This window comes from Pseudorasbora parva, chromosome 3 (genome assembly GCF_024679245.1).
Source record: "Pseudorasbora parva isolate DD20220531a chromosome 3, ASM2467924v1, whole genome shotgun sequence".
In the NCBI taxonomy this organism is placed as follows: domain Eukaryota; kingdom Metazoa; phylum Chordata; class Actinopteri; order Cypriniformes; family Gobionidae; genus Pseudorasbora; species Pseudorasbora parva.
Genome location: NC_090174.1, coordinates 15,168,326 through 15,185,257, shown reverse-complemented (window position 1 = coordinate 15,185,257; position 16,932 = coordinate 15,168,326). Strand labels below are relative to the sequence as shown.

The window sequence follows — 16,932 nt, the reverse complement described above, 5'->3', positions numbered from 1 at the left end:
CAGTATAAATCAGCACCAATGACAGAATGTGTTTTTTGGGGTGACCTATAAATTAAGGGTTCCTATAGTAAAAAAATCAAATAAATAATTGTCTAAACTCTCAGCCTGGTCCCATACAAAACGCACATTTGTATAGATGCTAAAACCAACCATGGACATTATACACATTATGCATTTCCATCTAAAAATATATATTTGCATCACTGTCCTTCATTTCATAGATACATTTTTGATTCCTTAACCATACCCCCAAACTCAAACAAAACCATTTTATAGAAAATATAAAAAGATTGCTAATCCATAAACGGACAAAAATGTGCAGTAAAAGTACAATTTTATACCATGGCTTCTTGGTTTTTATTGCTTATTTTTCTTTCTTTAATACACATTATGATTTATTGATCAATAAACAGCATTTCTATGGTATGAACAATTCTCAAAAGGTCCAAGCTTTAAGGGATAGTTCACCCAAAAATGAAAATTCTCTCATCATTTACTCACCCTCATGTCCTTCTAAACCTGTATGAGTTTCTTTGTTCTGCTGAACAAAAAAAAAGACAATTTGAAGAATGTTTGTAACCAAGCAGATATAAAAACTACCCTACTATGGTAGTAAATGATTGTTCTCCCTGCTTGGTTACAAACATTCTTAAAAATATATTCTTTCGTGTTCAGCAGAAGAAAGAAACTCATACAGGTTTAGAACAACATGAGGGTGAGTAAATGATGACACAATATTAATTTTTGGGTGAACTATCTCCAACACCATGGAGGTAGGGGAGTGCTTACATTGTTCGTCTAATAAAAAAGGAAGAACTCAGCATTCAGCTGGAGTTTGTATTGGTCAGACAGCAGGTCTGGGGTCAGTGGTCAGGCTACAAGGGTTGGGAAGTACTATGGAGGTCAGTCTAGCTAATAATGTGGGCATGAGATCCCTCAGGGCCACAAACCATTGTTTTCATCATCTGTAAAGGTCAGCTGATATGACAGGCTAAAGGAACGTGCCTAGCTTCCATTCACACCATCATATCGGCTGCCCTGCAGTATTTTGTCCTTTTGTCTGAGCATTTTGATTTATATTATTACTCAACTCTGTGAAAGTCTGTAATTATATGCCATAACTAAAAGACCACAGAGAATTCAGTAAAAGAAAGAGTGAAAGAGACGAATACACAGAAAGCTGGTTTCTTTTCATTAATGTTTTAGTAACCTGTGTTTAGACAGCACAGCACAGCACAACCACACAACACCCTGCTTTCCACTTCAAATGGGATGTTTAACAAACTGTAACAGTTAAGGTTTTCTTTAGTGATTCATGTACATTATAAAAACAATGTTAAAGGAATCTACAACCTAAATCTGCACTTCATATGAACAATATTCAAAGATTGTTTTGTTTCTTTAAAATCAAATTACCTTCCTGTTTGCTACCTTAAATCGAATAAAATTCATACTATTAGTTAAATATGCACTCATTAGTCACAGATGCTAAACTGGTTTGAAAACACTCATCAAAAAATGTGTGAAAGCTGCAATAACCAACAGCAAAATGACACCGTGTTAGAGTGAAGGAGCTCAAGGTGGCGTCAGGATAGGACTCACTTCCTTCATGTTGTATTATGTTTAAACAGACATAATATCGTGTGTGCTTGATTTGATAGGTTTAGGTTAAAAAAATTTGCATTTTCAGATAATTTAATTATCAGGTATTTTCTTAGTTTATCAATTATTAAATACCTTTTTATCTTTTTTTGCTGTTCACTTAAAGAAAGTGTATGTAAGATTGTGACCAAATCTGGTACTGCAATCACTTTCAAATGAAAGTAGAGCGGTGTATCCCCTCTTCCCCTCCCCCTGACTTGAGGTTGCCAGATAATCTGCAGGATCCAGCAGGAACGCTTGTAGCTGCAGATGCGTTAACACTAGAGCAGATCTGACAACCCAGATCCTGAAACACTACTGACTTTGTGATTGGTCAATAGTTGGAGGGTGGCGAAAGCACAACAAAGCACAACATGTCAACATTAACATCAGTTGAGGCCTGCAACAACAACTTTTAAATGACAATATCCTGGCCGGACTAATGATGTCAGCAATATAAATATTTGAATTAACATGATTTCTTGATGTCTAGTGACATATCAGGGCCAATTTATGATTAATTGAAATACATTTCTTATATACAGTTCCTTTAAAATGGTCTGTGGAGTGACAAATACATTTTAACAGTATAAATATTACAGGTAATCTTATTATTTGATAAAATACACATAATAATTTTACTAGAATTAGAAAAAAACATAAAAATATATCACTGCATGATATGATGTCAAAAACCCAAACATTTACATAATAAAATGAATATATTGTAAATATCAAATATATGTAAATATGAGTAATGCATAAAATATATGCACATATATGCATCGTATGAGGTAAACTTCATTTTAAATAATGTAATTAAGATTTTGCATTTTATCTAATTCTGCGTAGGACAAAAACGATGGAAAATTTCCAGTTAAGCTAATTCAATTGAATCTTTATCAAGCAATAAGAGAAAATTGACATTTGTTTGATGTGGGCCATTTAACCTGTCCTGCACTTGTTTCCTTTCCATTAGCACCTCTGAAAGTGAAAAGCACCTCAGTGTTGCAATTTAATTTCAACATTTCTAAAGTCCGGCTCTATTTATGTCAGTCAGTCAGTCAGACCCACTTTTTCTCTTATTTCATCTTTTTTTTTTTTTTTCAGTCTCTCCACACAGTCTAACTTAACTTACCTTCTGCAATACATGCAAGGCTATATCTCCATTTTACCCCTCACAATTTATTATTTGCCCACAGTCTAAGAAGCATACGTGAAGAAGTGTGTATTTACTGGCCAAGAGTCGGGCTCCCACTGCTAGATTAACACTGTGTCAACCGAGCAGATAGGCAGCATATGGCACGCAGTGCATACAAATTTAACTTAGATGTGCTGATAACTTCCAAAAGAGCTGAACACACACTGAGCTGGACTGGTGGGCTTTTGATGTTGCCATGAATATAGAAAGAACCCAAAACTACACCACATATCAGAACAAACATGCTGTTGTTGCAGTAGTAGTATTTTAGTTGAAAACAGCATCAGGATATAGAGTTTAAATTTAGCTTAATAGCAAAACTATTAAATTAATAACATTACATATTTGTAATGTATTGGAAAAATAATGACTTTCACCCTAACACTTCCTTCGTCTTCTATTGGTTGTTTAAAAAGATAGCCCCGCCCCAAACATGTGCCATCGGTTGACACCATGTTGGCTGGATTGGGATGCTCAGAAAAACAGATCAGATCAATATTCTGAAAGCATCCGAAGGTCAATGTTTTTGCTCTTAGGGAATGGATTACGTCTATTTGTCTGCATTAAAATGGGATAGGTAGCAATGAAAAAAAAAAAAAAAAAAAAATCCTCTCAAAAAGCCCTCATAGGCTACGTAATTGTTAGTTGTCAATTCTGCATTAGAGTCCTTACTATGTTTATGTTCACACACAGTTCAGTTATTTACAGAAGTGACAGCCTTTTTCTATAACTGAACCACGTGTATCAAACAAGTTCTGAAAAGTGATGCCAAAGAATCTCGATCGCTCTCAGGAGGTTGGATCCAGTAAAGGTCATAAAGGCTGCCCTCTCAAATGTATAGGGACATAGACAAACTAAAAAATCAAACTGCACTTCAGATATATTTCCAAAGATGGTTTCTGTCATTTCAGGCAGTTTTAATCACGCTGATGTAAGTTAAAGTGTTTGTTCTTTAAATAGTTATTTTATGCTTTAAAAACGGGGGTGTGATGTTATGATTGACAGCTGAGACTGACAGCTTCTATGAGTGAAGTAGTCATTGAAGCACCAACGGACATTTTTGGGAACTTCAGGAGGAGACTGGCACTTTAAGTAGCCTATAATTTCCAAAACAGTTAATTGCACAAAAAGTTGTTGATTAGGTGGTAGTGTGGCCGGGACCTTGATATCATAGCTCCACTTTTGTGCTGACTACTGTGCCGACTCAGGCTCCAAGTTACTACTGTGCACACTTGAGACCCAAGACGTCGGTGCCTTTATTTAACTCAATGGAAGAAAGTGAGGTGCGTCGTCCATCTCTCATCCATACATTTTTAGGACTTGCAACCGCATTCTCTGATTGTTAGGCTGCAATAACTAGGTCAGCCAGAACCGGGAACACTTCCCATAACACCTGATGCACTCGTTACATCATAAAAAGAGTGGCATCTACGCTAATGTTAGTCTCTCTGATTATCCAAAGGTTTACTGCAGTCGGCCGGATCCGGGCCGTATCCAGATCAGATGGTGGACCTGCGCCTAGACATGACCAGCACATCCTGGAGTGTCTGCTGAGCCCGTGTCAATTAGTGTCTCCTCTGAATTTGCTTCATCGACACATCATCCTCAATAAACCCGTCTTTGGCATGATGGCGCCGATCCTTCAAATATTCCTATTCAATAATTATTTACTCGAAACACCATCCTAAATAAACCTGTCTCCGGCATGACGACTCGAATCCTTCGAATATTCCTATTTTTTGTGTAATCGACGCGCCATCCACAATAAACCGGTCTATTGCGTGACACCTCAAACTTTCGAACATTCTGATTCGTGACCTGTAAGGTTGCCAGAATAATAATTATACACTGTTTAATAATAGGCCGGAGGAGAACTGGCACCGCAGCTGAGCCTGGTTTCTTCCAAGGTTTATTTTTCTCCATCATACCCTGATGAAGTTTTGGTTAAGCCAGAGAGTTAATATGCGAATCATGCACATTAATAGTGTGTAAAATGAGAATTGATTGATGTGTCAGTATGGACACAAACCTACTTCATTAGACATTATCAATCACACGTATTGAATTCTGATATATCACTGTATATTATGTTCAACAAATCATTCTTGTCTTTGACTGCCTTTGTGAAAGTGACCAACTAAGATTGCTCACTATACATAATTCAAATTAAGCATAAAAAGTAATCTATTCACCAAACAAACAATGTACGCAGTGTACATCACCACAGGTATTTAACCATGAACACGCAAGAAAAGAAAAAATAAACACATATACACATACACGCACACACACATAATCCATATACTTCTATATTGCCAAATAATTACTTTCATGCCTATTACATGTGCACATCTTATTTAAACCAAAACCCATGTTTGTTTTTTTATTTTTTTTATTAGACCAGGCCTAAGTGTGAAGTGAAGCTCAATGCAACTAAATATATGCAGAGAGAGGTGACCCCATGAGACTTCTGAACGCACACATTCACTGCAACTGAAATTACAAAGCTAATACCGCACCACTACTGTCTATTCTTTCTAATTACCTGCCAGTATCAACTACCCATTTCAATATGTTATGCTGACAACAATACCCCAGTGGATCCACACAATCCTACATGATACAGCCAGTAAGACCCATGTTTATTTGCTAAAACAATACGTTTTAGTCTTTTTGAATTGCATTACATTACCTATTATTGTCATAATAGGCAGAACATTTGGGAGGTAGCGAGAAAATATTGTCAGTGCTTTGGAAAGTGAAAGATGGCTGATCATTTTATACAGCATGTTGTTTAAATTGAGACTGTAACACTTCAATTGAACAGTCCTCTTGTGTATATATATATATATATATATACCCCGAGTGAAAACGCATTCTGAATAAATACCTGGGAATGATTGCATAATGTGATAAAATAATTAATAAAACAAATGATAGCAAAAAAAAATTATAAAAAAATAAATAAATAAAAATCATAATTTGTCATAACTTACCCTTATTTTGTTCCAAACATGCATAAGTTTCTTTCTTCTGTTAAACAAAATGGAAGATATATTGAAAAATGTTGGGGTTGATGGTAGGCACTTTTTAGCACAACAGTAGAAAGAATACAGTGTGTTGTCTGGAACAAAAGGGTGAGTAAACAATAACGGAATTTACATTTTTTGGTGATCAATCCCCTTTAATGTATGAATTTAAGTGGAAAAAAAGTACACAAATGAAAAGGAATGAGTAAATGAATGCAAACAAGAATGAATGCACAAATTTCAGGAATGACTGATCATTAGAATGAATGAATGAATGAATGAATGAATCATTCATTCATTCATTCATTCATTCATTCATTCATTCATTCATTCATTCATTCAATGAATGAATTCGTTCATGGGCCTTGTTCTGTTGTCAGACAAATGACCATCCCATGCGTAAATAAGGATTCATTAAGTTAAAATAAACATTGTTTCAATTCAAGACTTTGTGGTGAATATTCTCTCTTGGTGTGAACAAGCTTTTAGATTTAAACTCCAACATAATTATATTCAAGTGAAAGCTCTCCCAAACACAATTAGAAGTGACGCTGTGTGTTTAGTGGGTCTCGGAACAATTGCCCTGCGTGCTGCAGCTACCTTGATGTAAATGACATAAAGCTGCTAATTGACTCAACCTTCTCACTGAAATCAACCTGTCTAAATTTAGCCCTGTAACACACTCACTTTCTCTGCTGTAGTGACAATTACAACATTAACTCAATGACTTCAGGGAAGTTCCCTAACATAAAAGAACAGAATACAAATATGTCCCAGTCGCCCCACACACACGCTACGGTACCTCAGATTTATGAGATCATAGCCTGAGGCAGAGTGCAGAACAGTGCATTTACATGTATTTGACTGACAAATTAAACAGTGTCCAACATGAAATCATACAACAGAAACTGAATCTTTTCCTCAGGGCAAACCACCTTTTTTGTCATCAGCTGCAGTGATGCCCACAGTGCACAGATTGTAGAGTGTACTAACATGCCTAAACAAAGGAAATACTGCAATAGTCTCGATCTCTTATCACCATTTCAAGAGCACTGAGATTAACAGCCAGTGGAAGGAATACCAGTCCATACAATGGAAGTCAACAGTAACTAAAACATTCTTCAAAATGTATTTCGTTTTTGTTCTGGAGAAGAAAGAAAGTCATTCTGGTTTGAAATACATTAGCGTATCAATGATATACAAAATACATAAAAAGAAGAAACTTTTCAGAATTTGTTTGATTTTTTTTTTTTTTGTCAACTTAATAACTTGTATATTTTCAGTTATTGCCAATAACACATGAGTAATAAACTAAGATGGAAAATACCAATTGATCATTTATTCTTTAGTATTTATTAAAACTGTTCTGAAAGCAGACTTTTTAATGTTTAAGATTAATTGATAAAAACATAATCAAATAAACAGAATAACAATTAAAGATTTCATTAACCATGACGGCAACTGGTTGCATTAAATGTGCTGTCATATCTTGGTATGAAGTGTTCTGCCAGAAAGTACAGCTTTCTTACCAAGAACCAGCTTCCTTTTTTTAAAAATAAATAAATAAAATATATGTTCTTGTGTTCTATCAGTTTTGTGAAGTTGATGATCTTGTTTAACAACAAACTGAGAACTTCTAAAAGGTACAAACTACTTGCAGACATTTAAAAATAAGCACCAGTATTTGCACTTTGCAGTCTGTTCAAAGACAAAACTCACACATTTCATCTTCCAGTGCAGCATTTGCATGTTTCAGCATGCGGAGACAGACTCCATTCTGTAATTCAGCCCACATCCAGGTCTTCACGCAAAAGCAACAAAACTCCCAATGAAGCGGCAAACACCCACGCCCCACATCGCTTTATATTCCCTACCTGTAGCCCGCGTCTCCTCAGAATGCTGGACTCATCCATGCCAGAGAAGAGGAGCGCAGACTCTCTCATTTGCGCTCTCTCGCTCTGTGTGCGCGCGTCTCGCCGCTACTTAGCCATACCGCACCGCGCTGCCTCCTCTAGCGCTCCCACGATCCTACAGGCACACTCCATCTGATCCAAGCAGCTGCTAAAGACTTACATCAGAACTTATCTGATTGGAGGGGGGCCGGTCAGCTGACATGTCGCCCGTTTCACTCTCTTTGAACTTCAGGACAATGTGTGAGCATGTACGTGTTTGAAGAGGAGAGAAGATGTGAGTGTGTGAAAGAGAGAGAGAGCTTGTGAACGCATGTTTGATTAAAAAGAGCAAGAGAGATAGGGAACGCAGGAGGGGCAGGAGAGAGTAGTGGAGAAGTAGGGGGTGAAGCAGGCAGCTAAATTTCAGTATAAAAATCCCACGAGGGCTGCCGATTCATCCCCCAACCCCCCCAAGCAGCCACGTTCTGTGGTGGCCGGAGTGACTGCTCACGGGGAGAGAAAAAACAGGAAATCCTGTCGTGCATTGTTTTGCCAGCACTAAACAATGCAGCTGGCATCCTGTGTGTGCGGCCACCCTCGGTCAGTGGCGTTGGTGATTTGATGTCGAGCGGTATTGAGTTTCTATTTGTCTTTCAACTGGAGCTGCAGATAAGGAGTCTGGAGTGAAGGTCAGAAGACTAGGCAGTCATGGCCAGGGTGAATTGGGCAGAAATAAGATGGAAGGACCATACAATGAGAGCACGGGGTACATGGGGCATCCTGTAACGTCTAGTGTGGAAGCACTTCCTTCATTATTGTGATGAGCCAACGCTGACGGGAATATGGAACGAGATTTCCTTCCCTTCCAGCATAAACAATTTGTTACAATAAAACCTTCTCCAAAAGTAGCATATTTTATTAAAGGGGTTATGAATTGAGAAATCTAATTTTCTTTGAGCTTCTGACATATAAGAGGTCGTCATACTATGAAAATATCCTGTACGTTTTCAGAACTGAAAGCATCCTAGTTAGTCCAAAAACAGCTTTTATTTAAACCAATCCCAGAGATTGACTATTTATGACATCACAAATAGGTGAAAGACTGCCTCATCAGTGCCTACTAAGTGTGTTAGGGCTGCACGATTAATCGTATTTTAATCGTGATAACGATATCTGCTTCTCTCGATTGATTTCAAATAATTGTAATGATATTGGCCCGCTCGTTATTTATCCTTAAAACGTGTTTTTTTCTTTGGGGTTTGCGTTGGTAACAAGCCTCCACTAGCAGTCATGTTTGTGGTTGCCAGATGCAAACAGCACAAATCCCCCAAATAGAGCTTTTCCCTTAAAAGTAAACACTTTTTATTCCGTGTGTTTTACTTAATCTGTGCATTCTAGGAACTCTGTGCACATGTTCCTTCTAAATGTGGAAGAAGTGCTGATGAGCTGAAAACAACTCTCAGAAAAAAGGTACAGTGCTGTCACTGGGGCGGTACCCTAAGGTAACAAAAGTGAAATGATATATCTTTGTACCTTACACACCCCTAATGCTATATATTAGTACCTTAAAGGTACATATCAGTACTTTAAGAGTGCGTATTAGTACCTTAAAGGTACATATTAGTACCTTTTCGGTTTAGTACCTTAGGGTACTGCCCCAGTGACAGCAATGTAGCTTTTTTTCTGACAGTGTAGGCGCTGGAGTTTCTTCATAAGCCACTTGTTCTATTTGCGTAAACTAAATCTGCCATGCTCAATGAATTCACCTTCAGCGGTGAATTTCAACAAATGCAGGTATGGATCTCACTTACTGTTTGCAGAATAAACGCACCTTTGCAACCAATGTGACTATTCAATCGGGAAAATGAACAATGTAGAATTATTGGAAATAATTTAAGGAGTTTCGCTGTTTTATCTTTTGAAGTTCCTAAAGGTTTTAGCAGATTTCATAATGCGAATCAGTTGAAAATGATATTGACTGGGACGTTCAAATATGCTTAAAGGACAACTCCGGCGAATTTTTAAGTTTATCTTGATCGTTATATCTTTGTGAGTACAGTCTATAGAAAAAAAACGAACCGGATTGGTGCTTGTAACACAGAGTTATTACAGTTAATGCCCAGAGCCCCCCCTCAGCTAAAACGTCAGCATTGGGGACATGCACGTAAAGGGTGTCTTTGTGCCTCTTAACAAAATGCAATTAATATGTCTGTCCAACATGAACAGGTCACTCACATGACAACGAGATGTGTTTAGCCACTTAGCCATTGTTTAAATTCACCTGTTTTAGCCGGCTAACTGTGTCTCACGCTCAAGTGCCATGGGGACTCAGCGGTAGACGGAAAATAGACAGTCCAGTTGGGAAGAACGTTGTGTGTGTAAAGCAAGACTCGATTACTAAAATATCGAGTCTAAAATCCTCCCACTAAAATCCTCCCTCTGCCATTGTATGCTACCGCAAAGCACGTACGGGACAAATGAGGTCAGAAAATAATCACATTATAATCGGTTATGGTCTATTACTGAACCGATACTGAATCGTTCTCGTCTGCATCGCGATGCATTGAAGAAAACATACATTTCGACACCCCTAACCAGAGGTGGGTAGTAACGAATGACATTTACTTGAGTACATTTTTTGGGTAACTTTTAGAGTATATTTAAAAATGGGTACTTTTACTTTTACTCAAGTACATTTCTTGTGAAAAAACTGTACTTTTACTTAGTTACATTCGGTGGCGTTCCTCCGCTACTGTCAATGGTGATAATTAATTATATATTTTAAAATAAGTTATGACTTGTTCGCAAGTCTCGCGAAACGTTGGAGAGGCTGCTTCGCGAGAGGTGGATACGCATCACCTGCATAAAATTAGCGCGCGTTTAGTCAGAAGATGATGGCCGAAGCAGAGGGAGATGTGTGAGCTACGGCAGATCACCCGTACGTGGCCTCAAGTTCAGCCTGTTTTCAGTCCAAGATGTCAAAAAGAACAGTTTCATAATTTAATGCATGCTGTGTGCACCAATATGAACTGACATCTCAGCATACAATAATTCCAGCTCCAACCTGAGAGAGCAGTGGTAAGTGTAACAATTATGCCTATATTTGAACACTGTTAATGGTAATTTGGTAACTATGGGCACTTTTCCTTTATTGTAATACTATTTCACACACTGTCAGAGTGTTTTCCTCATATGCGCTCTTGTGCAACATTGGCAAATCATTTGAATCCTCCGAACACACGTCCACAAACAAACGTTCACATCTGCACATTTACATATCTTTTTTTTTCTCATAAAACGAGCAACCTCATTGGCAAAATGTACCTGTGACAATGTTTTTGCAAACCACAAAATACGTACCAATACACACTGCAGGAATTCCAACAGAAATGAACACTATAGGCAGAAAAACTGCATTTTTTGTTAGTCTATGGTTTGTAAAACATTTTGAATTTTGCGTCACAGACAGCTCCATGTTCTGCTTTTCTGATTCACCAGACTTGCTCGATAGCTCAGCTGATACAGATTTGTATTTGCAATGCGAAAAGCTTGAGAGCGAACCCCATGAAGAACGAGTCATGATAAGAGCTCAAAGACGAGTTCTAAACACAAGCTAAAAATACATGGACACAATTTTATTTTTGTCACATTTGCTTTTGTTAACACTTTCGGGTAGGTTTAGTGTGGGTGTAGGCTACGTTAAAAACACAACGTAACAAAACATGTCAGATTCACGCAAATCTGTTCTGGAAAAAAATAAGCTTTTAGCGCCACCCAGTGGACATTTCACTTTGAAACTGTCGCAATATGTACGTATTGGTACATATTTTGTGGTTTGCAAAAACGTTGCCACAGGTACTGATGAGATCAGGTTAAAAACGAAACAAATTGAATAGCCTAATGTGACATTTTGCATTTATACACATATCCGGACAGACAACAGTCTGCAGTGTATACATACGTTTAAAAATGGGACTGTATTTTTAAGAATGCATATACTTATAAAAATATAAGAACAAAGTATGTTTTAAAAAGAGCTGTGGTTAGCCCAGCACACCATTAATTTACACTGTTTAACCATTAAACACACACACACACACACACACACACACACACACACACACACACACACACACACACACACACACACACACACATATATTTGGAGGTGTGTGAAAGCTCTCTAAGTAGTCTGCAATTCAGGGTTTTTGGATCTTATCAATCAGATCGAAAGTAACTAGTAACTAAGTACTTGAGTAGTTTTTTCATCTAATACTTTTTTACTCTTACTCAAGTAACTATTACGATTGTTACTTTTACTTTTACTTGAGTAAATATTTCCGTAAGTACTTGTACTTTTACTTGAGTAAAGATTTTGGCTACTCTACCCACCTCTGCCCCTAACGCCTACTTCTACATCATTCCCACTGTAACCCTGCCCCCTGATTTGCACATGACAAGTAGTAGGTAAAGAACATGACATGTACGCTAACATTGGATCAAGCAACTAAGTGATAACCATGCCTTTAATGAGTGCAAAATATTGCGCAGTGCCAGGTTGTAGAAAAACAGAGTTGCTGCATAACTTTCCTTCTGAAGCTGGATTTGCAGAGAGACTGAGATAAAATCAAGATTTTAGATTTAGATAAAATCAAGAAATAAGATTTTTAACTCCAACGGTTGCACGCATAATGCATGTCAATGGGGCCTTATTTAAAAATCTTAATTTGTGAAGAAACAAACACACCTACATCTTGGATGCCTTGGGGGTACGCAGATAAACATTACATTTTCATTTTTGGGTGAACTATACCTTTAAGGCGCTTCTGCTTGTGTCTTCTATTTGATCCAACAGGAACTGTGCAACACACTTAAGCAAGTAAAAAAGATTTAATTGTGTCACTACAGCTTTTTTACAAGTGTTATGAGTCCAGTGTTATTTTTAATACGTATGGATTCATGTACAGTCAGATTTTTTTTGTCTCAAAATCATTTGCTGTTTGTGTCAGTAAAATCAAACCAGACTAAACTAAAGAAAAAAAAGGTGCATTGCTGTCACTGGGGTGGTACCCTAAGGTAAAAATCTGAAAGTAGAAAATATTATTCATATAGACCTGCATTCGGTCTTAAAGGGGCAGTGTCTAATAAACCCTGGCTGACGATTGTGTCATTAATGTGAATCAAAACAGAAAAGGTGAAGAGAAAGATACTCGCAGCTTTGAAAAGCATTAATCTATTAAGTTGTACAGTGAAAACTATGCAGTGTTATTTTATATTTGATTATTAGATGTCTTTTGTAGGCCATTACCCAAACAGTATTGTTACAGGGTATATGCAGGAATCCTGAAGGTAATTTCAAGACCTTTTTAAGACTTTTTAAAGACCTTCTCAAAATATTTAAGACCTCATCGCACTTTAAGTTCTAATCGGCAACAAACCTTTAATAAACAGTTGTAGTCGAATGTAGACTTAAAATCTCTATCGTAGGCCAATTTTGTATCGTTTATATTGCATATCTGTTTCGCGGCGTATGGAGGGCGACACATTACCTAACTGCGCATTTAGCAAAATACATGACGTCACCCGTAGACGGCGCTCGCCAGGGATGGAAATGAACTTTTTTCAAAATCTACCACTCAATGTTTTTACCAGCCACTTTTTTGTTTTTAACTGACAATGTGTAACTGCATGTGAAAATTAATACTACAAGCTCTACAATACTTAAGCAGTTTATTTAATCTCAAGTCTCAATGAAATACTGACATTTTCACGATGATTTGTGGTCTTTTATGGCTTCCAGTTTTATGGTTTTTAGTCCCAACAATGAAACTATTCATTCTGGCATCTTTGAAGCGTGTTGACAACATACTGAGCAGAACATTGTCAGTAGGGATGCACCGAAACCAAAGCCGAAAACCGGAAAAAAAATTCAAACTAAAATGTTTAACTCGACCTCACTCATGTGTAGGCTACATTAAATAATAATGTTCATGCCTACTGGCCTGCAGAAAGGATTGAATAAAGTAATCAAATGTAAAATAACTGCATATTTAACTGTTTAAATGAAAGATTAATCCTTATTAAACTTACAAAAGCTATTCAATCAAGAGCATTGTTTAATGTCAAACTAAATATAAGGACATCACTCAGGCAGCAGTAAAGGCTACTGCGCCTTTAAGACCTGATGCAGGGATATGCTCGTCTTTCACTTAAGGCATATTTAGACTATGTCTGCTAGGATACTCATCAAGATGGACATGTTGACATACTTCTTGTGTGAGTTTGTCCGTTTAAGAGCAAGACTTGAAAGAGAACTTAATATTTGCGCGCTGTGAGACGAGCGCGCGCTCTCGGATGATGCACAGCGTAAGATTTTCTCTCAGCGCGCGCGAGTCTCACAGCGCGTCTTCACGCGAGTGATGACGGAGAAAACGGCTGGTCATATGCGCACATACGGCAGCACTCGCATGCATTGAACAAAGTTTACAAAGAGGTAAACAGCTCGGTAGGTGAAGCGAGTTTACCCGCCACAACTCAAAATCAGCCGCATTTGGCTGGTGGTGGTGCTAATGTCCGTCCCTGCCGCGCGCGCTCCGAGCCGATCTCAGACTGAGCGCCCCGTTGTTTTTTAATACTTATGGGGATGAAAATAAATATATTCATAAAAACTTTTTGGAGTCAAACTCTTTTGACAAAGCTTGAACAAAATACTTTCAAAATTTAAGACTTTATAAAGCCGTGATAAGACTTTTTAATACTTTATAAGGGTCTTAATTTTCCCAAAATTGATTTATCACCTTTTAAGACTTTTCAAGACCCCGCGGATACCCTGTGTTAGTAGACCTTCCTGAAATCAAAGCACCGTATTTTATTTGTGTCTTTGTTTTATTGTATATTTACTGTATTTATTTGACTATTTGTTTGTACTTTGTTTCTTGTTCTTATCATATGCATATATAAAACAAAAAAAATGCCTGTAAATGCACTGGTTATAGATGTTTTATATTCATTTTGTTTAAGCACTGCTGCTTGTTTTGCTATAGATAGTTTACATGTTCAGATCATAAAGTAATGTTCATTTGTTTTCTTAATTTTTCTTTTTATTATAATAAAGTCTAACAAAAAGAACCGACAAGAATACCGTTAAAGTACCGGATCGATCAGCAGTATCGTTAAGAGAAGAAACAAAATATGGAAACAAAATATAAACACTGCAGTATAAAATGCCTCACGCTGACGAGAGTGTCATGAAAAACATTGCTAAGGAAATGCAGCCTTTTAATACTGTGAAGAAACCAGCATATAAAGAAATGCTCCAAAACTTCGACAAGCAATATGAATTTGCCAGTGAAAAGTACACATTTCTGAAAGATACATATTTTTCATTGAATATATTACTTTAATATTTTAAGGCTTTAAGTGTATTAATGTGTTATTGCAAGTGACAACTTACAAGGGATTCAACTAAATAACTATCGTCAAAGCCCTAAAACAGACGCGATCGCAATTATTTAATGGACAATTAATCGTCAACCAAATGTCATAATCGTGACAGCCCTACTCATGTGGTTTCGGTGATGGACAGGGGTCAGTATGGACACCCTGACCGGTCTGCGGCTATGCGGCCCAATATGCAACAAACTTTGATGCACTGTGTATTTGAGCAATTTGAGCTACAGCAGCTCCTCTGTTTGATCAGACCACATGGGCCAGAATTCGCTCCCAATGTGCATCAATGAGCCTTGGCTGCCATTAATATGTTGCCAGTTCACCATTGTTCCTTTCTTGGACCACTTTTGATAGATACTGACCGCTGCAGACAGGGAACACTCTACAAGAGCTGCAGTTTGGAGACTGACCCAGTTGTCTAGACATCATAATTTGGCTCTTGTTAAACTTGCTAAAATTCTTACGCTAGCCCATTTTTCTTGCTTCTAACACATCAACTTTGAGTATAAAATGTTCACTTGCTGCCTAATTTATCCCACCCACTAACCCACTGCTGTTTCAATCAGTGTAATCATCATGTGTGTAATAATCAGTGTCATTCAACTTCACCTGTCAGTGGTCATAATGTTATGCCTGTTTGTGTATATATATATATATTTTTTTTTATTTTATTTTTTGCATCTTGTTCATTTTAATTAATAGTAATTAATACTAATCAAAATGAGCTAAACATTTTAATGCGTGTTAAAACTTCATGAATATTTTTTGTTGACATAACTAACTGAGCAGTGGGATCTGTAGTTCCCAATTATTAACATGTTGGGCTAAGTATCTGTTTTTATTAAATGACTTCAATAAACTCAGAATGCCTAATGTTGGTTTGATTACATGCGTTACATGCAAAAATAAATAATTTTGTCTACCTAATGCAGGGCTTGATGCTTGACGCAGGGCTTGATGCTTGATGCAGAGCTACACAATGCAACTTTAAATAAAAGATGTCATGAACTGTCTTTTGTTCTTTTTTTATACTTTTGTCTGAGATCAACTAATGACATTTGTGTGGTTTTTACATTAAAAAAAACATAACTAATAGGTAACAGGCTATTTTCTACACTGGTTTTGAGGCTGTCTTCTGAACACTGGGTTTGATGGGCGTGCCGCCCTGGAGACTTGGAAGTAGAACGGCTAGGATTGGATAAGATTTGCATATTTAATGAGCTTCAGCTCCGCTGTCATATCTACCCCCTGTCAGTTCAGGTCACATGAGGGAGAAATTATTTTGAAAGCGGCAACTGCAACTTGACTTTATCAAACAAACACAATGATTTATTTCTCATCCACCCGCGATTGTAGTACATGGCCCGCACCTGCACGATCGGCTGATATAATGCCGGAGACACACGGTGAGGCGTGGTGTTTCAGTTGCATGTCAGCCGCGGGGCATTTTCTCTGTCTTTGCACACATGAAGCGTGTCTGACGCGGCACTGCTATTACAGGGGTCTTATTCTATTTCCCACGCGGCCACAGTGTGCAACCCATTAACATGGGAGCCAAAATAAAAATCATAAACCACATAAACAGGCTCACGCGCCAATATCAATAAATAATTTCTGTCGACGGGCGTACGTTTTCATCTGGTACAGCCCCGGGACTAGTACTATTACATATAAAAAAGACGTTTAACTCACATATGTTTGTTGCACCATTCCTGTTGGA

At 37.5% G+C, this 16,932-nt stretch overlaps 1 protein-coding gene across 11 annotated transcripts in view; it reads right to left on the bottom strand.

Moving 5' to 3' along the window:
- Positions 1 to 16,932, bottom strand: part of mast4 (microtubule associated serine/threonine kinase family member 4) — a 212,207-nt gene that overhangs the window by 94,779 nt on the left and 100,496 nt on the right. Inside the window, exon 1 of one of the 11 annotated variants that reach the window (XM_067437909.1) lies at positions 7,746 to 7,886. The exons of the other annotated variants lie outside the window; for them this stretch is intronic. Coding sequence (XP_067294010.1) covers positions 7,746 to 7,814 — 69 coding nt within the window. The 5' untranslated portion in view covers positions 7,815 to 7,886. Of the gene's footprint in view, positions 1 to 7,745; positions 7,887 to 16,932 lie in introns of those variants that run through there. 11 annotated transcript variants of the gene reach the window in all.